This window comes from Thamnophis sirtalis, unplaced genomic scaffold (assembly GCF_051295495.1).
Source record: "Thamnophis sirtalis isolate CommonGarterSnake01/CBP01778 unplaced genomic scaffold, rThaSir2_p1.2 scaffold_6, whole genome shotgun sequence".
NCBI classification, from domain to species: Eukaryota; Metazoa; Chordata; class Lepidosauria; order Squamata; family Natricidae; genus Thamnophis; species Thamnophis sirtalis.
In genome coordinates, this window is record NW_028261386.1 from 76,712,166 (window position 1) to 76,735,161 (window position 22,996).

At 40.2% G+C, this 22,996-nt stretch overlaps 1 protein-coding gene across 1 annotated transcript in view; it reads left to right on the plus strand.

Annotated features, from left to right (window-relative positions):
* LOC148045035 (plasminogen-like) overlaps positions 1-21,181 on the plus strand; it is a 38,458-nt gene extending 17,277 nt beyond the window's left edge. The window contains exons 9-19 of the mRNA XM_087719011.1: positions 1,293-1,420; positions 2,004-2,214; positions 2,940-3,085; positions 5,621-5,760; positions 6,385-6,478; positions 8,990-9,110; positions 12,214-12,291; positions 15,881-16,021; positions 18,820-18,926; positions 20,351-20,496; positions 20,993-21,181. Coding sequence (XP_087575137.1) covers positions 1,293-1,420; positions 2,004-2,214; positions 2,940-3,085; positions 5,621-5,760; positions 6,385-6,478; positions 8,990-9,110; positions 12,214-12,291; positions 15,881-16,021; positions 18,820-18,926; positions 20,351-20,496; positions 20,993-21,181 — 1,501 coding nt within the window. The remainder of the gene's footprint in view (positions 1-1,292; positions 1,421-2,003; positions 2,215-2,939; positions 3,086-5,620; positions 5,761-6,384; positions 6,479-8,989; positions 9,111-12,213; positions 12,292-15,880; positions 16,022-18,819; positions 18,927-20,350; positions 20,497-20,992) is intronic.
* The last annotated feature ends 1,815 nt before the right edge of the window (positions 21,182-22,996 follow it).

Below are 22,996 nucleotides of genomic sequence, written 5' to 3' on the forward strand. Positions count from 1 at the left end.
ATTAAACATGTTTCAAACAGGAATTCCGTTCAAAATTCAGTCTCAGGCTCATCCTGCTACCTCAGGACTTGGCACTTAAAAAACGAATTGGCTTTCCACAAATCGAAGGCTTCCAGCTGGTGCCAGCTGATTATTATGAGTATTGAAGCTGAATTCATTTAGATGTGGTAGATCACATAAAATCTAAGTAGGCTTGATCTGGTTAGTACTTGGATGGAAAACTATTAAAAAATCTCAGGGAATCTCCCTTTCTCTTCTATCCCCAAAAGGATGGAAGGAGTTAATGACAATGTTGTTGCTAAAAATACCCCACATGGATGTATTCATATAGTAGTCATGGATCAAGTTTAGCATTTTCATATTTTATTTATACATTTTTAAATCAACATAATAAACAGTGCATTGTCTGAATCACATTGCTTATACAGTCTAATATTATTATTAATAATGGTAATAAGGGATCATGTTTATCTAAAGGAAGGCTTCACCCTGACCTTAATTTGGGGAAGGTTTGGTCACCAAGTTAATGGTGCCCAGACCTCATGTGGAGAATTGTAACCCAAGCCTGTACACTGATTTTTATCCCGATCCCCATTTTCAAGGAAGATATCATGCAAAATATACAAAGGAGAGGGACATAGCCCATCTTTCAAATAGTGGACAGTTCCGTTTTGTGCCAAGCTCCAACATGGCTTATTTATTTATTTTTGGCTTAATTTGATGCATGCATATTTCAGTCACAGGGTATCATTTGTCATTGATTAATTCCTTCAATTCTATAAATGCTCATCATAGTCAATATCTGAGGGTGGCTTACAATTAAAACATTACAGTCAAAATATTTTTAGAAATATTTTAAAACAATAAACATAATAAAAACAATAAAAACATCCAAAATAAATATACATAGCAGCCAAGATATTTGGCCAGTTAGCAATACAGGCAGGAAACATTTAGTGCCTCAGCACAGGAACCTAGCCCTTCTAATCTCCAAAGGGAGGATGTTCCATAAAAAAGGGGCCACTGTGGACAAATTTCTAACAAATAAAAGATTATATATGGAACATTAGCCCCCTATGGCTTCCTTAACAAAAAACTCTCATGAAAAAATCCTTGTTATGAACCCAGCCATTGCATTAAAATGGGTGCAGAATCAAATTAGAATCGGAAACTTAATGGAAAATTTTGCTTTTTTCGATACCTGTTTTCAAGCTACTAACCCAGACTTCATGTTCTAGTAATGTTTACCTCTCTCTTGTTCCCCTCTTGCTTTTATGCACATTTTATTTCAGAGGTTTGGAAGAAAACTATTGTCGAAACCCTGATGGAGAGACTAAGCCTTGGTGCTATACATCTGACCCAAATACACGATGGGAATACTGCAACATTGCTAAATGTGATGATGCCATCACAGTTACTGGTAAGAATATTTGTGTAACTGAGAAAGGGGTGAAGTATATAAAATGTTTTGAACTTTAAAGCAAAACTGAAATAAAATTGAGAAATAACAATAGAAATAGACTTGGCAAGTTGAGCGAATTCAATATGATTTATGTATAGCATGTTTTAAACACAGATGTTGTTATGCTTAATATATCTATTTTATATTATCACTTATTTACAGAAAATAACAAGATCTATTCAAAATGTAGATAGAAGTCTTCTAATTTTAGAAATGCAGTCTGGAGCTCAGCTATTAAGAGGAGTGTGAGAAGAACTTTCTCCTGGTTAAAATATTTTGGATAGTAGCTTGGAATTACTACACACTTGTAAAACAGAATGTACTCTGTATTAACAAATAAATAAATAACATATTGTCATCAAAATCATTGATCAATAAAGAAAAATAGGAAGATTTGAACTGTTATTACTATACAATTATGTGAGAATGGAATGTTGAAAAGGTTGATTATTAATCCTTTGGCAACAAAGAAGATACTATGATTTCCCACAAATTTCTGCTAAATCCCACAATTTATTTCTGCTTTTTTGTTTTAATATAGCTGCTGTCCCCGTTGTTCCTCCCCAAATACCTCCCCAAGTAAGTCAACAGGAACCTCAACAAGTACCTCAACAGGTTGATGATTGCTATAATGACAACGGCTCAAGTTATCGGGGTACTACTGCAGTGACTATCACAGGGAAGAAATGCCAAGCATGGATTTCTATGCGGCCTCATCGTCACTCTAAGACACCATCTGCATTCCCAGATGCGTAGGTTTCATGAAGTGTTCATTATCTGTTGTGTGCGCTGGCCATTAAATGTCAAAATTCCCCTGGATAAATAATAATCTTTTTTGGATCATACACAACAGGAGCAGTGAGCAATCTCTCCTCTCTCTAGGTTATGACACTGATCTCAGTATGTAGCTGATCTTCATGTGGAGAGATCTAGTAGAGATCCTTTCCATGAGCAATCATGCTATGTACTTGGGCAACTGGCATCTCAGCATACTTAAGCCCTATTTGCAAAGAGGAAGAAGTGCTCTTGTTTGTCCTTGCACTTCACTTTGGGTTGAATAGTAAAATCTAAGGGACTGGTTTGGACAAAACTCAGCAATACTTTTTCATGCGGCTGTTGATAAAAATAGGATTGCCAACATAATTGTCATCATCCAATGACAAAGAAGAAGATGGATGTGATGATCAAATACAAAGATCAAATACTTTGGCCCACAAATGAGAAGAAAGGATTCATTGGAAAAGACCCTAATGTTCGGAAACATTGAAGTCAAAAGAAGAATGGGATGGCATAGGATGATACAATTAGATAATGTCATTGATGCAATGAACATGAATTGGGGCAAACCTGGGGAGATAGTAGAGGACAGGGGGACCTGGCATATTAAGGTCCATGGGGTCATAAAGAATGAGACATGGCTGAGCAACTGAACAATAAACATGATAAGATTTAATCCACTTTATGCATTTATTAATAGGGGCTTGACAAGGAACTATTGCCGAAACCCAGACGGTGACAAAGCACCCTGGTGTTATACTACTGATCCTGAAACAAGGTGGGAGTACTGCAATCTGCAAAAATGTGCTAAACCGAAACCTTCGCAGACATTGACACAAAACATTGGTATGATTTCTCTTCTTCTTCTAGAACAAGCAACCAGGCAAAACTCATTGTTGACCTGTGAATGCCATTGTTTTAAATGCAGGAAAGAATGACTTAGTGGCTGGAGATAACTCCAGCTCAAACCATGAGGTTTTTAAGAAGCCATTCGCAGTCCATAGCCAAGTTCATTGTTCTTTCTATTGTATTCTATTAATTTTTCAAATAATTATTTCTGAAAAATTCGTGCCTAAGAGCAGAGGAGCAGATGATTAGGACTTGGGTTCTTTTTCTGAGGAAGCTATTTCCTACCTCTCCTCTCCCCTCATTTAATTTTGGTTTTTTAAAGGATTTTGGAATCTTGAGCTTTGGGAATTTTACCAACACCAATACATATCTCTATACTTTATTCTTAATATGAACCTTTTCTTCCTAAACTTTGTTAAGACTTTGTGTATACTCAATAGAAGTCATATTCCATTTCTAATGAATTTTCAGTCACAATTAGATAATTAAACTCATTTGAGAGATTTATTTCAAGACAAATGGATATAGGACGAAGGCTTAGATTTCACTACTTCATTTATTTACTTGAATGTAAGTTTTATTGACCTTCATGGTCAGTCTTTTGAGTCATCATGTAGAACATTGATGCTCAAGTTTCATATTGAAGTCCCATTAAGGATTCTGTCAAGGAAACGTAGAGCTATCAGAGCAAAAATAAAAAGATTTTTCTTTTTGAGAAGGAAATTTGTTTTAATAGACATTCCACTATTGTACTAGTCGTTCATTCCATCTGTGCAGCACAATATTTCATTGATTGCTTTTACATTGATAGTCCTGCTGAGGCTATTTTGAAATTCCACTTTGCTACATGTACCAAAAGATTGAGACCCACTGATCTCTATCATCTGTCTGTCTGTCTGTCTGTCTGTCTGTCTGTCTGTCTGCCTGCCTGCCTGCCTGCCTGCCTATATCTATCTGTCTGTCTGTCTGTCTGTCTGTCTGTCTGTCTGTCTATCTATCTATCTATCTATCTATCTATCTATCTATCTATCTATCTATCTATCTATCTATCTATCATCTTTTCTCTGTAAAGTCTTTTTGGGCTTACAATCTCATCACTCTTGAAATCGCCACTAAAATTGTTCTGAGTCTTCCTTCTTTCCTACTTTATTTCAACCTGTTTTGCTTTATTTCATCTATTCCTTCTGTCTCCATCAGTGGTGGGTTCCTACCGGTTCGGACTGCCACGCCCCCAAACCGGTTCTTCCATCTTGTTTTTTATTTCTGCATATGCGCAGAGAAATTTTTATTGCATTTATTGTAAATAAATACACGTGGGGAGCACGTATCTGGCACACGCACAAGTGAAGTGAGCATACATGCTCAAAACAGCTCGTACACCGAACTGGCTCTAATGCTGGCAGCAACCCACCTGTGGTTTCTATTCATAAACCTCAGGTGATTCTTAATTCTTATTTCTGAGATTTTAAAAGTATTCACCCCCCCCCCCGCCTTTCCTCAGATTATCCATTCCTATAAACCAGCAGTGATATTCAGCAGCTTCTGACCAGTTCTGGAGAACCAGTAGCAGAAATTATTTCAGAGTACTGGTAAATGCCACCCTCACTGGCCCCGCCAGACTTGGCCCCATCTATTCTCTGCCTCCTGAGTCCCGACTGATCAAGAGGAAATGGGATTTTTGCAGTGACCTTCCCCTGGAGTGGGGAGGGAATGGAGATTTTACAGTATCCTTCCCCTTCCATGACCATCAAGCCACACCCACCAAACCTTGCCACGCCTATCAAGCCAACTGGTAATACAATTTTTTGAATCCCACCACTGCTATAAACCTATCAGATAGACCTGGAAAATTTGAACACTTTCACTTTAAATTCAGCATCCACCACATGTATGTTGAAATGTTCTTAATGCCCTTGGTGGCTACAGTCCAGAAAATGTCAGAAATTAAAACTTTCAGAAGTAATCTGGGCTTCACTTCTTGCAACATGAAACATTTGCCCTTCAGATACCTCAAATGTTCTTATATCATGACCACCGCTATTGCTAGAATATTCATGACTGGGAGAGACATGGTAACAAGGTCAGCCAATGAGTAGGCATAGCAACTAAGTCAGCCAATGGGAGCTTAAACAGATCTGAGTCTGTGCTGAGAATTTAAACTGAAACAAGACTGATCTCTGTCTGCTCTGAACTCTGAAATGCGACTAACTGTTCTCTCCTGCTTGTGTTCTGCTTGTAACTTCTACCACGTTGAAAGAATCTACTATTGGTATTGTACATTTATTCATCTGTTATTATGTATATAAAGAAGTTAATGAATCCAGTTGAATTCATGTGTCATCTGGATTTGATTTTTCTGCAACAAACTGACAGCTACTAGTAAAATTAATAAGTGTTAGCCCTCAGGCCTGTTCCCTCACATACAATGGCAGTTCCCAGAATTTCTCATAAAGGGCTATTCAGCCTGTGGTGAAATAAACCCTGTATCCTGTATAATAGCAAGTTCTAATTCATTCTTTTTTCTCTTTAAAGACTGCAGGGTTGGAAGTGGCAGAGACTATCGTGGGCATATTGCAACCACAGTGAATGGTAAGACCTGCCAAGAATGGCAATCACATGGACAAGCTTCTTTCACACCAGAAACTCACCCAATGTCAGGACTGGAGAAAAATGTAAGTACCATTGGCCACAAGAATTAGACCCTTGATTTAACAATTGTCAATAAGAAAGACAAAAAAATAGTGTCTGAATAGTGGACATAGTCTGAATAGTGGACATAAAATGAAGACAGGAGAAGAGAAGAGAAAGAGCTGGAGAAAAATCACAAAATACAAAGACCTGAAAATAGAAGTAGAAGGACTATTGGAAAAGAAAGCAAAGATAGCACCAATAATAATAGGCACCTTGTATACTATCGCAAAATATCTGCTACATACCACCAGTCTTGATAAGCAGATAAAATTGTCAAATTCTACCTAAACATCTGGCTGACTGCATGACCAATGGTAATAATAACAATTTTATTGGACAAGTTTATGTTCAGTTGGGTGACAAGAATATAAGATGGGTCATATTAATTTTTGCTCCAAAGTACACCTTAGAGCTTATTTTCCAGTTAGATCTTATTTTGGGGAAAATACAGTCCAAAATGCATCCATTTGGCTTATGATGTTAACTGACTTATTTTTTGGGGGTAGGGACTTATATTACAAGCATCCTAAAAATCATGCTAGGGTTTATTTTCTAGTTGGGTCTTATTTTCAGGGAAAATACAGTATTACTTTATTTCTTTATAGTACTGCAGAAATCCTGATGGTGATACAAACGGTCCTTGGTGCTATACAACAGATGAAAAAACAGTCTGGGAATATTGTGATGTTCCACAGTGCCGTAAGTACACTATTAATAAGTGTATTATTTTGGCGGGGGGGACAAATCCATGTTTAATGAGAAATAATGATGGATGAAGCCACAATGTGATGACCATAACTGGCAATGACTATTTAATTTTTATCATCTTCTCTTATTCTGCTTTTTACTATATAATTTACTCTCCCTGCCCAAAATTCTTCTCCACACATTCAGTTGTGCAATTTAGATGTAAGGGTGGTCCAGATTGATTTTCTGTCCTAAGCACTGCCCACCAATGATGCCCCTCTGCCCATCCGTTGCTTAACCCACAGGATATTAAGGCTCAATAAAAGTAAAGTTGAATGTTGGAGTGGAAGAATTGAGAGCAGGATAACTGAGGGGGGAACCCTATGTTGCTCCCCCCACTGACCTTGATGCTCTAAACATGGCTTATTTTTCTTAATGATTAACTGCTGAAGAAGATAAACACTGCAGACAGTAGTTAGACTGCTGGTTCCCATTGATGACTTCTCAATTTCATTTAAAACATTGTATATTAGTTCTCTCTCTGATCTATCATTTATCTATCTATCTGTATCTAGGTATATCTATAATCTCTGTCTGTCTGTCTGTCTATCTATCTATATAACTATCTATCATATAATCTATCAACTATATTAATCTATCATCCATCCATCCATTCATATAAATGAAATAAACCTATAACCTATAACCTATCTATCCATATGACTGTCTCTCGATGATTTTGATGCATCATGACAATCAAAGTGTTTCCATGGTTTACACTAAAAAATTCCAAACAGTTTTCCATGCTGAGCTAAATAGGTTGTTTTGATAACAGCAGCCATCTCTAATTCCCTATCCTTGGCCCATCGTACACAAACACATGATGTATATCATTCTCTTCCAGGGGTGGGTTTCAGCCAGTACACACCGGTACGCGGGTACCGCTTCATGAAATTTAGTGTGCCTTCCCATACCTGAGCTTCCGGAGGCCCCATACCAGAACGCTCTCTCCCCTGGCCTGCTCCCCCCTGCTCACTCCCCCTGCTTGCCCAGTCACCACTCGCTCGCCCCACCTATCTGCAACAGGCTTGCACCACCCACCCACTTTCTTTGCCAGAGTGGAGGATTGGGAGAAGCCCACGTGTTGCGCTCTCCCTTCTCTTTGGCAGCCGCCTAGTTTCCAATGGGGTTGGGGAAGAAATCCACGTGTTTTTCCTCCCTCTGCATGGATTTCCCCCCATTGGAAACGAGGCGGCTGTCAAAGAGAAGGGAGCAGCGCGCGCCACATGGGCTTGTCCAATAGCCAAAGAAGGAACAGGAGGTGAGGATTCGGTTGTTGTGAGACGCTCACATGGCACGTGCTCCCTTCTCTTTGAAAGCCGCCTCATTTTCAATTGGGGGGGAATCCATGCATTTTTCCTCCCTCTGCATGCATCCTCCCCAATTGGAAACAAGGCAGCTGTCAAAGAGAAGGGAGTAGCGTGTGCCACATGGATTTGTCCAGCACCTGAATCCTCACCTCCTGTTCCTTCTTCATCTGTTGGACAAGCCCACATGGTGCGCACTGCTCCCTACTCTTTCACAGCTGCCTCATTTCCAATTTGGGGGGGGGGACATGTGTTTTTCCTTTCTCTGCATGGATTTCTAGCCTCCCAGCTGATCCAGTCCCCCTTACAGATGTGCTGTTTCTGTCTGTCTGTGTGTGTGTGTGTGCATGCACGCGTGACGTGCGTGCCTTCTGTGGCGTGCCCAACACCTTCGGACACCCATCAGGTCACCCATTGAGCAGCAGAGAAATCTGGCTTCGGCAAAAAGAAAAAAAGCCATTTGAAATTAGTCCTCTCTGTCGCTCTGCTAAAAAGGCGAGAACCAAGGGCAAGAGATAACAGGACAATTAACCATATTTATTTAACCCCCAGAGCAGTAAGAGGCTGAATTGGGAGCTCTGTGAATTGGCTTGTAGGACACAGAATGCCATGATCATAGGATTTATTGGGCACCAGTTTTAGTTTATAAAATATATCGATGAAAATAATGGGAAGGGAAGTGTGTTTATGAGAGAGAGGAAGAGATAAAGTAAAAGAGAAAGAAACGAAGAAGGAAAGGAAGGAAAGACAGACGGAAGGAAGGAAGGAAGGAAGGAAGGAAGGAAGGAAGGAAGGAAAAGAAAGAACTTATGACCACAATTGAGCCCAAAATTTTAGTTGCTAAGAAAGAGCGTTGCTAAGTGAGTTCAGCACATTTTCCAAGTTGGCCACATCCATCCGGTCACATGACCGCCAAGCCATGCCCACAAAATAGGCCACACCTACAGAATAGGTACTAAAAACTTTTGAAACCCACCACTGTTCTCTTCAACTGACCTATTTCAGGCCTGACCTATTTTCATTGACAAAATTAATAATGCTTAACCTTTGGACCTATTCTTCCACAAACAAAGGCAATTCTCAGGATTTCTCATTAAAGGAAATAATTATTGAACCTTTGCTATAGTGTGCATATCTTACATCTCTCCCATTTCAGCTGTTCCTGATGATGGGTGTGGAAGAGCCAAATATCCACCACGTCTATGTTTTGGAAGAATTGTTGGTAGCTGTGTTTCAAATCCTCATTCTTGGCCCTGGCAGATGAGTCTCCGTATTGGGTATTAAATATAATATATAATATAAATATCTTACATACTGCTGTTGTAGGTAAAATAGGAGGAGGAAGGAATATTAGGTACATTTGCAACCTTGAACTATTTATAAAGATAATAATAATTCATTTATTCATTTATTAAATTTATAGGCCACCCAATCCCGGAGGATGAGATATTGATAAATAAATAATAGGATATTTATTATATTTCTCATCCACCCAATAAGCAAAGATCTCTGTTGTTATATTCTATTGCTCAGGGCTTGTACCTTCCTTATTTGAAACTTTTCACTGAACTTGCTTATAGTTTTTTTAAGAGACCAGATTATTTTCTCCAAAATTGTAAATAGCAGTCCATCTTTCCTAGTTTCTCTATACAGATTGTCCTTGCTTAAGGACCATTTGTTCAGCAACCATTCAAAATTCTAACAGTGCTGAACAAAGGAACTTTTAATCTTCACCTGAGCTTGCATTACCCCCACAGTCACATAATTGTGATTGATGCATTTGGCAAGCATTCATACTCACAACATCTTGCCAAGTGCCTCATGATCATGTGATCACCATTTATAGTCTTCCCTGCCGGCTTCCCCAGAAAGTCATAGGGAAGCCAGCAGGTAAAGCCGCCTGGCTGTTTCCAGGAGGCTGACTGAAAAAGGTCCTTCCTGAAATCCAAACTTGGATTTCTGCCCAGGTTTCCAGAATGGACCTTTTTCAGCCAGTTTCCTTGAGAACAAAAAATGCCAGAGAGGCCGAGTCTCACCATCAGGCAGCGGTTTTTCTCCCAAAGGGGTTGGGTGAAAATAGTCTGTCATGAAGGGACTTCTTCATTCAGATTCATCAAGAGCAAAAGTTCTAGCTGATGGATTGATTTCAGCCGCTTGGGGCAGAGTTCTCTGGCTGGCAGAAAGGAAATTGCGGCATTGAGCTGGAAAAGAGACACTCAAAGAAATTCAGTCATGAAAATGCAGACTGCATTTCTCTGCTGCCCATGCAGGAGAGAGCATCAGCAAGCAGTTCTTTTGCGCCACTCACTTAATGACCACACCTGGGTAAGCCAGGAATGTCAAGTAATGTCAAATCAGATCAGGGGGTAACCTGCTTTATCCTCACCATGAGGAAGAGAGAAGTTAATTGTGCCATGTTGCATCACTCAGGATCTTTCCTCTGCTGCATCTAACCATGACCCAACATCATACAGTGGCAACATCATTTCTGCCACCTCTCCATGATGTTGGTTCCATCTTTTAAATTGCCCTTAACTATACCTTTATTAAAATAGTATTTCTCCTCATATTGTGATTCTGCCCCAAAGTAGTCTGAAAGGGTATGAAATATCCTGGACTTTGTCACTTAGCTTTCTGGAAGAGAGTCAGCTGTTTATATTGACTTCAATAGAAGTAACAGCAGAGACAGGACTAGGAACGCTTACAACTTTCATTCTGGTATGGTTTTCTCCCAAGTCATTGATCAATGGATAACAGCATTTCAACTCAGCAATGGTGAAAGGACCTCACTCTATACAGTGTGTTCGGAATAACAGTAAGAGAAACAACAACAACAACAATAATAATAAATGTAAAGGCCCTCTCAAATGATATTTAACTCCTGGGAACTTTATATCCATGTTTTGGTGGCAATACCTGGAAGTGGTTTGTCAATGCCTTCAACTCTCAAGTCTAGCATGCAACTGTGAGATCTCCATGTGGTCTCCCATCCTAGCACTAGCCAATTATGTCCCTGTTTAGAACAGTATCATGAGCAATTATTATCCTTTTAACATTTACCTTGTACTATTGAAACATTGCTTTTTGCATTCCATTGTTGCCTTCCTTAATGGTTTGCATCTGCTCTCATCTGCTTGTAATACATTGTTAATTTAGATATCACTTTGAATGATAGATCCATAAAGCCCAAAGCCATAATAAATCTTTTAATAGCTAAGATAGTACAAGATTCTGCTCTGCAAATATGGCTTCACACTTTGAATTTATTAGTCTCAAAGAAGAAAGAAAAGAAATACCACACAGTTTGTTGTGAACTGTTGTAAATTTAAACCATTTCATAGATGCTGTTATTAGCTTTGTGTAATGCTTGAAAATAAGGAGATTGAATAAGGAATGAACAGCTTCTGATTTCTATGTGAATTTTATATATTATATTTATAAATATATAAATAAAATATATATATTATATTTATAAATATAAATATATAATATATTTTTATATATTATATTATATATATATACATACATACATACATACATACATACATACATACATACATACATACATACATGAAAAACACTCATGCCACATCACAAAATCTCCAGAACTGTAAAGCCTACAAACTTGAAATGTGGCACATTTGTTCCTCTTGGCTTCTAGGTGCTCGCCTAGAAAGGATTTTTTGAAGTGACCATCAGATCATTAATATTTGTGATATTATTATTATTAACACGCTCTGATGCTAAGGAACTCTACACCCCCTCCCCAACTGAAAAGATCTCTGCTTAAATTGCCACTTGGACATGGCCAGCACGTGACTCATCTGGCCTGCTGGATGGGAGTTTGGAGAGAAGGGAATAAGATAGGGGAGGATTCTGTAGGGCAAGGCTGACAGAGAGAAGGGGGATAGGATAGGAAAGGTTTCTGTGGGGCAAGCCTGAGGGAGAGGAGGAGATAGGATAGGGGAGGATTCTGTTGGGCAAGCCTGAGAGAGAGAAGGGGGATAAGATAGAAGAGGGTTTTATGTGTCAAGGCTAAGGGAGAGAAGGAGATAGGATAGGAGGGGCTTCTGTGGGGCAAACCTGAGGGAGAGGATAGCAAAGGCGAGGTTTTTGTGGGGCAAGGCTAAGGGAGAGAAGGGGATAGAATATGAGAGGCCTCTGTGTGGCAAGCCTGAGGGAGAGAAGGGGTTAGGATAGGGGAGGTTTCTGTGGGGCAAACCTGAGGAAGAGGAGAGGAGAGGCCGATTGTAACTGCTCATTAGTTTTTAAAGCTGTAAATGTAGATTTATCAAGCCCGATCACATAGTTTTGTAGCAGAGCATGAGTATTCAGCTACTTTACTATATAATTAATCTTATGTTTTCTTTTTTTTTCCAGTGACGACAAAGAACATTACTGTGGAGGTACCTTAATACAGCCACAATGGGTTCTGACAGCAACTCACTGTTTAGAGCGGTAAAACCTTTATTTGTACACTGCCTCGAGTCCCTTTGTGAGGGAGATGGGCAGCTTCAAAATATGATGAATAAAAACAAAACTTCCCTTGAGGAAGAGATCAGATTTTCCCAATCCAATAATATTGTGCAAGGGGTTGAAATGTCAACTGGCAAATTCACAACCTGGGAATTCTGGGAGTTGTAGTCACTCCATAGCTAGAAAATCACCAGGATGTAGTAGATATTAATTAGACTATTGTATCTGGGCCACAGAAATTCAGATGACCATCAGTTAGCAGCAAAGAGTTAGAGCAGTGATGGCTAACTTTTTGTAGCCGTGTGTCAAAAGTGTGTGTGTGCAACAGCATGCATGTGTGTACCCAAACCTATTATGCAATGAGCTCACGATACCCCTCCCCTGGTCCCACTGCGCATGAAACCCCTCGTGTCCCGTTTTGGGCCTAGCAGGCCTCCCTGCAGCCTCATGGGACCAAAAATAGGCTGTGGGGGGAGCGCACCCCTATGCTCTCCCACCCCCACACATGCACACATATCTCTCGCATGCGTCCCTTCCCCCACACATGCGCAGCAGAGACCCAAAAGCCAGCTGGCTGGCAGATGATGTGTGCACATGCGCAGTGGATCTGAGCTGGGAGGGCTCCACGTGCCATAGGTTCATCATCATGGAGTTAGAGCTTTCTACATCTATTTGGGGCCGTTTTGTGATAACCTGGGCTTGTTATGTTAACCCTAGCAGGTATTGGCCAGATTATGACAAATCTACCATTTTGCTGTTATGACAAATATGCCATTTAGTTTAGCATTAGTCATGCTGAGGGTTTAATTCACTCTTGATTACCTGAGTGGTTTCTATCCCATCCTTTAATGCAATTGTGAGAGCAGAAGTCTGTAATCTGTTTGCAGCTGGCAACCTATTGGATGAACAGATAGCTCATCATGACACTAGTAATTGCAATGTTATACAAGATTATCAACTCTTAGGAAACTATTTGAGGAAAAAAGGAAAACTAGAATCAGAAATCAGAAGAAAGCAATGTGTAATGTCTGAGAATTAATATACTGTTAACAAAATTGGAAAGCTTTCCATTGGACATGACCGATTGACAGCAAGACCTCCTTATAGATCACAGATTGTGGCTTGGTTCACAGTTTGTTCCAAACCATAGTATGATTTGTTTGCATATGGCTTTGTGATGTGTGTAAACATCTCTTTTGTGACCTGGCATACCTACCAACTGGGTTCCCAGAAGACCCTGATGGCAAAATGGACAGACTATATTTTCTCTAAAATAGCCATATAGACACAAACACAGATACACTATATTGCCAAAAGTATTCGCTCACCCATCCACATAATCAGTTGTGAGTGAATACTTTTGGCAATATAGTGTATCTATATCAATAAGCCAAAAAGGGAACCAAAAGATGAAAACACCTTCCCATCAGCAGTCAATGCCTAGCCAAGCGTAGATTAACACAAAGACCGACAAGAAATAAACAATACCTCAATCAAGGAATTACCAAACCAGCTAACAGTAAACAAAAATGTAAACAAAAATAAATGTAAACAAAAATATAAACAGTAAACAAAAAGGGGTAATGAAATATTCGGAAAGCAACCCACAAGCTCGTAAAATGAACCTTCATCCTCATCCTACACCCAAGCTACAGATATTCACCACAATTGCTAACAGTAAATACTCCAATCAAAGAATCTCTAAGACCACCTCCACCAAGCCATTAGAATATAAACTGAGAGCAAACTTCACTCCTTACTAACAGTGATGATGTTGCCTAGTTTGGGTCAACAAGCTCAGAGAAAACCAAGAACGCTTCATACATTTTCTCAGCTACTGTCTCCGAGTAATTGCACATGGAAAAAGGCTGTGGCTCCGGGATGAGAAGATACAACTTTGGGTACAGAAAAGGCCAGTGTCAGTACTTCATTGGCATTTCTGTTCAGGGCTGGCAAGGGCCTGCATCTAAAGCCTTGGAAATCACTTGCCAAGTGGCACAGGGGTAATACTGAGCTCAGTGACATGCGGTGAGCTTTATGGCTGGTGAGGCAAGCGGGCAAAAGCCACCATATGTCTACCGCCCTATGTCTGCCAACACCGGGGCTTCGGCGGGGCTTTCGGAAAACCCTGCCAAAGCCCTGGCACGGCTTTCCAAAAGCCCCACTGAAGCCCCGCCGCTGTGTCTGCCATACAGGCAGGATGCGTCCCGCTCTATGGTGGACACAGCAGAAGGGCTTTAAAGCCCCGGCACTGTGTCTGTCATACAGGCGGGACGCGTCCCGCTCTATAGCGGACACAGTGCTGGGGCTTCGGCGGGGCTTTCTGAAAGGGCAGCACTCCAAACGCAGCATAAGCCGCGGCCAGGGCAGAGGGGAAAACGGCGGCAACGAGGAAGCGGCAGCAGTGGCTGATGAAGTTCCTGTGATGCAAAGTGCCCTGCCGCCGCCGAGGCCGACATTCATGCCACCGCCAAGGCCGCCGCCCGCCCGCTGCCCCAGCCTGCAGCCAGCCCAGCAATTAAGTCTGTGGGCTTTACTTCTCAGTAGTTCCATATTCGCTTACCATGTTTGTTGGCCATAAATTCCCAAGTGGCTTCCATATGCAGATTGCTTTAATTTCCCATGTCGGGGATGATAATAACAATAATTTTTTAATGCAGACTTAATCATTCTTAAGGGAGAGTTTTTGAAATAAGAGACCTCTAAGTCTTCTGATGGTTCTGCTCTTGGCGATGCAAAGTGGAGAGTTGAACTTGCTTGGAGCATGAACTTTTCCAACACAGGCGCATTTTACAAGCAAGGCTTCTGCTGCTAGATTGCGCAATCGCTCAAGTGCAAGGCATGATTCGCTGCTCCTAGATTAGGAGGTGGGAGAATCACGTGCCTCCTTTGCATATGAAATTTTTTGCTTTTTAACCCTTGCTTAACTCTTAAAAGGCGAAAAATTCCTTATGCACAGGAGGCGCATACTTCTCTCACCTCCTCATATAGTTAACACTAAGCAGACTCCAAGTCACTGTGGCTTGGAATCTGGCAGCAACTACCTTGGCTTTAATTATTTTTTAAAAAATTCTTTAAAATTCTTTCCTTTTCCTCATGACTGGTGAGGCCACGCCTCCCCTGCCTCTAGTGACTGCATGTCCCTGACTGAGCTGTATAGTATGGAATAGTGACCTGGCTTGGTGTTTCAGCTTCCTTTGTTTCTCACCAAAAAACAAATAGCTCCAACCAATGATGCATTGATTGTAGATTAACAACAATCAGTGCCATTTAGTAAGTGAATATAATTAAATAACCATTGGCATCTGATGCTTGGTATTTGAAATTCTGGTTTTCCATCATTCCCCCAAATATTCAGAATGAAACAGTGATTTCGAGTCATTTAGCTTGTTAAGTCCAGCAGAGTTTTTTCACAAGTCTCAGAGCTACCCTAGCCCTATTTTTCCTCCCTGCAGACGTGCATAACATATGGTTCCAGTCTTCAGAAATTCTCATTGAATTGTCCTCTTCTTATCTACCTAAGTTGTGGATCTATGAAGATATTCTCACCTGGTATATTTGTCTTTTGTAGGTCACCAGATCCTAAATATTACACAGTGTCGCTCGGCCTGCACACAGAGGCAGCCTTAGAACCATCCGCCCAACATCGCAGCGTTGAGAAAATATTCAAAGAACCATATCAGGCAGACTTTGCCTTGCTGAAATTAAGCAGGTATCCTTTGGGTGACAATATTTATCTTTAATAATCTCTCTACCCTCCATTCCAAAACTCCTTGGTGTGAACATAGGAACATTTCTAAAATGACAATTGAATTGATCCAGTTTCATTATGGTACAATGCTCATCTGAAGTAATGTCCAAATCAGTGGTGGGTTGCAGGCGGTACAGGCGTACCGGAGCCTGTCCGGAGCACCGGGTACCATTCCGGTACGGTGCTCCAGAGGGCCCACCTGCCCGACCTCGTTCCTTAGCTGTCCTTTAAGGCCTTCGGCGCTTCCGCACATGCGCATGGTGGGTATAGTGCCTGCGCGATGCTCCGCCAAGCAGCTGGAACATTGCGGACAGTTGCAGAGGCGTCGCTGGAAGGCAAGACGCATGTGCGTGCAGCGTGTGTGTGCGCGCATGCCCCACATGTTCATGTTGAGGACCCTGGGCCTAGAACCCACCATTGGTCCAAATTTATTCATGCACACCGTGCCTCTGTGTTTAGGTGGTTGCATTGTTGTTATGGACAAAATCATTGCAACTGGGATAAACTTCTGGCATGGAAGTGTATCCATATAGTTCTTTTTTTAAAAAAATGATACGGATTGGTTTGTGTACAATTTAGAAGGAAGAACATTAACTTCAAATCTGGCTTTAGCAGTAATTATATAGGAAGCAATCTATAACAACAGCATACTTAGAGCTTTTATTGCACCGTACTTGTTTAGGTCCACTAAAGATAAAAACACAGAGTTCTTCTACCAGGTGTTTGTATTATTTGTTTCTTAGATTTATGTCCTTCCTTTCTTCCAAGAGCTCAAGGTGGGATGCATAGCACTCCGTCCACACAAATTAATGTTTCTCCAGTTCTTGGTTATCTGTTCCCAATTCCTCTTAGAGTAGTACTTCTCAAACCTGGTAACTTACGTGTGGACTTCAATTCCCAGAAATCATTCCCAGAATTTTGGGAGTTGAAGTCCACACATCTTAAAATTGACAAGTTTGAGAAACATTTCTCTAGAACAGGGGTTTTTATACCTACCACCCACTTTTGTATCTCTGTTAGTAGTAAAATTTTCTAACCGCTCACTGGTTCCACAGTAATGGTGATATATAAAGTAGGGAAGTAACTTTACTTTATAAAATTTATAAAGCAGAGTTACAGCAAACCCCTACCGCCCACCATGAAAGCTGGAATGCCCACTAGGGAGCAGTAGGGACCAGGTTAACTACCACTGCTCTAGAGAATAAATTCACTCTGGAATAGACAATGCACTTCCTGGAAATTTTGTCTTTGGGTAGATTTCAGATTAAATTTGGGGAGTTTCCACAATTTTTCTTTTTCTTCCTCTCCGACCACCACTAACCTTGATATATCTTCCTGCTCCTTTGTTTCCAGAGAAGTGTAAATACAGGAAGTCCTCTGCTTACAAGAGTTTGTTTAATGACTGTTCAAATTTACAATGGCACTGAAAAAAGTGACTTATGACCATTTTTCATCCTCACAACAATTGTGGCATCCCCATAGTCATGAGATCAAAATTCAGACTCTTGGAAACTGACTCATATTTATGACAGTTGCAATGTTCGAGGGACTTGTGACCACCTTTTGTTACCTTTTAACAAACAAAGTCAATGGAGTAGCCAGATTCACAACCATGTTGCTATCTTAAAATTACAGTGATTCACTTAACAACTGTAGCAAGAAAGGGTGTAAAATGAGGCAAAACTCACATAACAACTGTCTTGTTTAGACAGCTGGACCACGAGTCAATGACTACCTGTATCTTATTTCAAAATCCAGGCTTTTTTCAGCTCACTTGAGAAGACCCGCTTAAGATATTTGTGGTTGTTTTGCTGGAAAATAGCTGACAATGTGAAATAGCATGAAGGCAGGTTGACTTCACAAAAGACACAATAGAACAATGTTTTTTGGCTGGCTGGAGAATTCTGGGAGTTAAAGCCCATCCATCTTAAAGTTGCCAAGGTTGAGAAACACTGCACTAGACGCTACAATGATGCTGAAGCTAATTAATGGTTTCTAATTCTTTATAAGAGCTGAGGTGGCGCAGTGGTTAAATGCAGCACTGCAGGCTACTTCAGCTGACTGCTGTTCTGCAGTTCGGCTGTTCAAATCTCACCGGCTCAGGGTTGACTCAGCCTTCCATCCTTCCGAGGTGGGTAAAATGAGGACCCGGATTGTTGTTGGGGGCAATATGCTGACTCTGTAAACCGCTTAGAGAGGGCTGAAAGCCCTATGAACCGGTCTATAAGTCTAACTGCTATTGCTATTGTTCCTACAACATTAAGATTCAATTCCATTATATCAAAGGAGACAGTGTTTTTATATAGGATGGCTCAAGGCTAATTATGAAGTGCAACCCTCTTAACACTTATACGAAATTATCTTTCTTCCAGAAAGTGACTGCAGTAGCAAGAGTTGTTTGACTTGAAGAACAGACTGAAACTGGGAGATATATGATACATGTTCAGTAATAGCTACTGCATTTATGTAAATGCTTGTTTATATTCATTTTAGAGATCAAATTCTGAAGTTCAATGTGCCTAAGGAACTAGCAAGTAAGCTGACATCACAATGTGTAAACTTCCGCCTCCTAGGAATGTATTACTTAAAAAATATGTATGGTTTTAGTGGTTAAGGCACAAGGCTAGAAAGCAACAGGCCATGTGTTCAAGTCCTGCCTTTAGCCATGAGAGCCAGCTCACATCACAGGCTTGTTGTTGTGGGGAAAATAGAAGGAAGTGACTAGAATGAAAAAAGCGGCAATATCGTTTTTCTCCCAGCCCAGTACGGATCACCAATGAAGTCATTCCAGTCTGCTTACCTTCAGCCAACGTTGTTGTAGCAGATGGAACACAATGTTATGTCACAGGATGGGGAGAAACAAAAGGTGAGTGACCTCAGAGTGGTTAAAAATTCAAACTACCCACCATTATGTTTTCACATTTCTTCCTTTCCCCTTCCCATCTTTTTTTATTGATGGATATAAAATGGATGAGTTTTTATTGATTTTTTTTGATGGATTTTATCTTCCATACATCTGGGAAGACTTGGAATGAATGAACAAATGAATGCTTTCATATTTATTGTCTGGTCACAACACAATTTAGTCACTATGGGAAATTTGAAAAAAAAAACTTTATTAATGGGATATATTTTACAATAGGATGTTTCAAGCTTCTGGATGGTTCTTGGACAGGTAAATTCTATCACAGTGATGGCTAAGGTAGAGATCAGATTTAATTCAACAAAGAAAGGAGTTCTACTTGTATTAGAGACTATACAACCCCACACAAATTAGACACATTTCTGTTTTTAACAGGGACGGCCATTTAATTTTAATAGGAAAATATTTTGCAAGATACTTGGTTAAGTCTAATGGTTGTTAGTGACCATTTGCAGTTATGACAGTGATGAAAAAGGAACTTTGTGATAACTCCTCACATTTATGACCTTCACAAGTCTTTAAAGCAAAGGAAACTTTTCCACAAGTGGAAAAAGCACAGGGGTCCCTTTTCTACTTGTGATTGGTAAATGAGGATTACCCCAAATAGATTTGGGCTGCAAGATCCAAATGACCACCAGATGGCAGCAAAGCGTTACACTCGTTTAGTTTCTGAGCTGCAAGGTAGTAGTCACATAGAAATTATTAGAGATTAACAGGGTGGTAAAAAGGGACGATTTTTTAAAAATATATATTTCCATACTTGGTGAAAATGAAGCTTCCTTGAGCATATTAGAATATTATGGGTTTCATTTATACCATGGACAAATAATGCCTGCATCCTGAAGTTTTAAGTAACATTTCCATTAAAAAAAAGCTAGGGGAATCTGATCCCATTCTTACCAGATCAGGAAACATACAGAATAACAGAGTAAGAAGGGACTTTGGAGGTCTTCTAGTCCAGCCCACTGCTCAGGCAGGAAATGCTGTATGCTTTCAGACAAATGGATGTCCAAATGTTTCTTTAAGATTTCCAGTGTTGGAGCTTTCACAACTTCTGGAGGCAAATTGTTCCATTGATTAATTATTCTGTCAGGAAATTTCTCCTTAGTTCTAGGTTGCTTCTCTCCTTGATTAGTTTCCATTCATTGCTTCTTGTCGTGCCTTCAGGTGCTTTGGGGAATAGGTGGACTCCCTCTTCTTTGTGGCAACCCCTGAGATATTGGAACACAAGTCCTTTAAACTAGACATGCCCAATTCCAGCAATCCTTCTTTATATATTTTAGCCTCCAGTCCCCTAATCATCTTTGTTGCTTTTTCTCTGCATTATCCTGTAACATTATTTCCTCCCTTCCATCTGCTTTTCAAAGGAACTGGTGGAGAAGGCTTACTTAAAGAGACTGGCTTCCCTGTCATTGAGAATAAAGTGTGTAACCGGCCTGAGTTTCTAGATAATGCAGTTCGTAACCATGAACTCTGTGCTGGTAATATTGATGGTGCATCTGATAGCTGTTCGGTAAGATATGGCTTGTCAATAAACCCAAGTATGTTTCATCCCCCCCCCCCCCCCCCCAGTGAAAATGCCACCTCAGAGGAGTTTTCCCTTTGCAAGTAAAGAAAATATTCATTTTAAATTCAGAATGGAACACAGCCTGTTTCCGGGCTGTGTCGAGGATGTCTTCATGATTCTCCAGGATACTATTTCTTTGATTTCTTGTTTATTTTATCTTTGTATATACTTTTATTTGTTTTAATATTGGGAGACACCCAGAGGCTGTATAAATCAACCAATTAATTAAATGAATAAATCCAATTAATAAAAAAAATCTTCTTACTGAAGAACCCATCCAGTTCATGTTATTTGTATAACATCCACCCTTTGGGTCCAGTTTGACCCTCATGAAGTCCTTTTAATGATTAGTCATCCAGTGAGAATGGTGTGTAACTCATCTTAGGGCTATGTTGATTTCTCTTGCACTTCTGGTTCATTGTTTCCAAATACTCGGTTCCAGGGTGACAGTGGAGGCCCCCTGGTCTGTGAAGAACAAGGAAGATATATGCTACATGGAGTCACCTCCTGGGGTAAAGGCTGTGCCCTGCCCATGAAACCTGGCGTTTATGTCCGAGTGTCTCACTTTATGCCATGGATCCTTAGCATTCTGAGAGAAAATGACTACTTGCCGAATGCAACAAGAAAATGAAGAATAAATAGAAATGAAGTGCAATACAATGAAATAATTTACATGAATGTAAAATAAATACCATGAATATCCTGTAAGCAACACTTTCTTTCTTTCTTTCTTTACTTCCTTCCTTCCTTCCTTCCTTCTTTCTTTCTTTCTTTCTTTCTTTGTTGGTTAACACCTCTGTTGGTTACAAGGTGCCTGAGTCTGTAGAACAGTCATCTGTGTTAGTTATGATATAGAAAATCTGAGGATATTGAATCTCTAGCATTTGGCTGGATAAATAGCCACTGAAGGGGGAAACCTCTTGGTATTATAGCATGACTTTTGGGACACTTGTCTTTCTGTCTGTCTGTCTGCCATGTCAAATGGCATCATATCTTTAATGCTGCATTATATGAATTGTTCATTCAGTTTCATGAGCACCATGAGTAAAAATTCACCAATAAATTATTCCCCAAGTTATAATTGAATATGCAACATTCCTTTCTGACTCTTTCATGGTGGCTGGGGAATTCTGGGAGTTGAAGTCCACAAGTCTTAAAAGTTGCCAAGTTTGGAGATTCCTGGTCTGGGCCATCTAGATTTGCTGGGATCTCTTTGGAATACATGCTCAACCTTCTACGTTGCCTTAGGAGTGAAACATGCCATATAACCACATTCTTTCATACTCGTTTTTTTCAAAAATATCCAAAAGCATTTAAACTGCATTCTCAAATGTACTTGCTTTTTCTTTTACACATTTAAGATTACATCTTAAGCCCAGTCAGCTGCTTTTCTCTAGGCAAAGCCAGTTTATAATTTTTGACCAGTTGTTGGGTGTGGGAGGAGAAAGCGACAGGCAAACTCTCTTCTGCTTTGAACACCAAATCTATGTTCCGAGAGAAACCAGAGAGCAGAATTAATCTGGCTTTATATTTGGTACACAGCTGTAACGCAAGCAATGTTAGTTATGTATTTGTGAAAAATTTGAAATGGCTTTTGCTTCAGGTGGGACTTTTATCTAAAGCAACTAAAACCATGAAGGGAAGGAATTTCCTCTGGAGGATGGTTAAAAAAAGAAGAAGAAGAAGTAAAGAGTAAACTCCATACCTGCTAGGTGAGCTTGATGCCTGCCTGACCCAACCAGAGAATGTGAATCTGAAAAGATTGCAATGTTCAAGAAACCAATTAAATCCTTGAGAGTAGCTGTCCAGCCTCTCAAAAGCATCCACAGATGGCAAAGCCACAACCCCTGTTCCTGTACATCCCTTCGTATCCAGTTTATCTCTCCAATATCTAAGAATTAGCGGTAAGCATAAATTGCTGAGTAGACAGAACTTAAGAGAAACAACAATTTAGAGAATGGTTAAACAAGTAGCAACTCTAAATCTCAACCAACAATGCTCTTACACATTGGCAACAAAAATCAGAAAACCAAATACAAGCTGGGCAGATACAATCTTGTAGATAACCTTCACCCTGTCAAGGACCTAGGAGTATTCATCTAAAACGATCTAAGCTCAAGGGCTCACTGTAACAGCATTTCCAAAAAGGCATTAAGAGTTGTTAATCTAATTTTGCGAAGCTTCTTCTTTGGTAAAATTGTACTGCAAACTAGGGCATACAAAGCCTTTGCCAGACCAATTCTCAAATACAGCTTGTCTTCTTGGAATCTACACTGTATCAGACATTAATATAATTGAGCGAGTCCAGGCAGCTGTGAGGCAGCTCCCCCGTGACCCCCCTCCCTCTTCAGTGAGACAGAAAAGGAGCCAAGCTCTTAATTGTCGAGGCAAAGAGATGAAGACAGAGGAAATAATTCATATTCCTCACTCTTATGCCCATTCCATC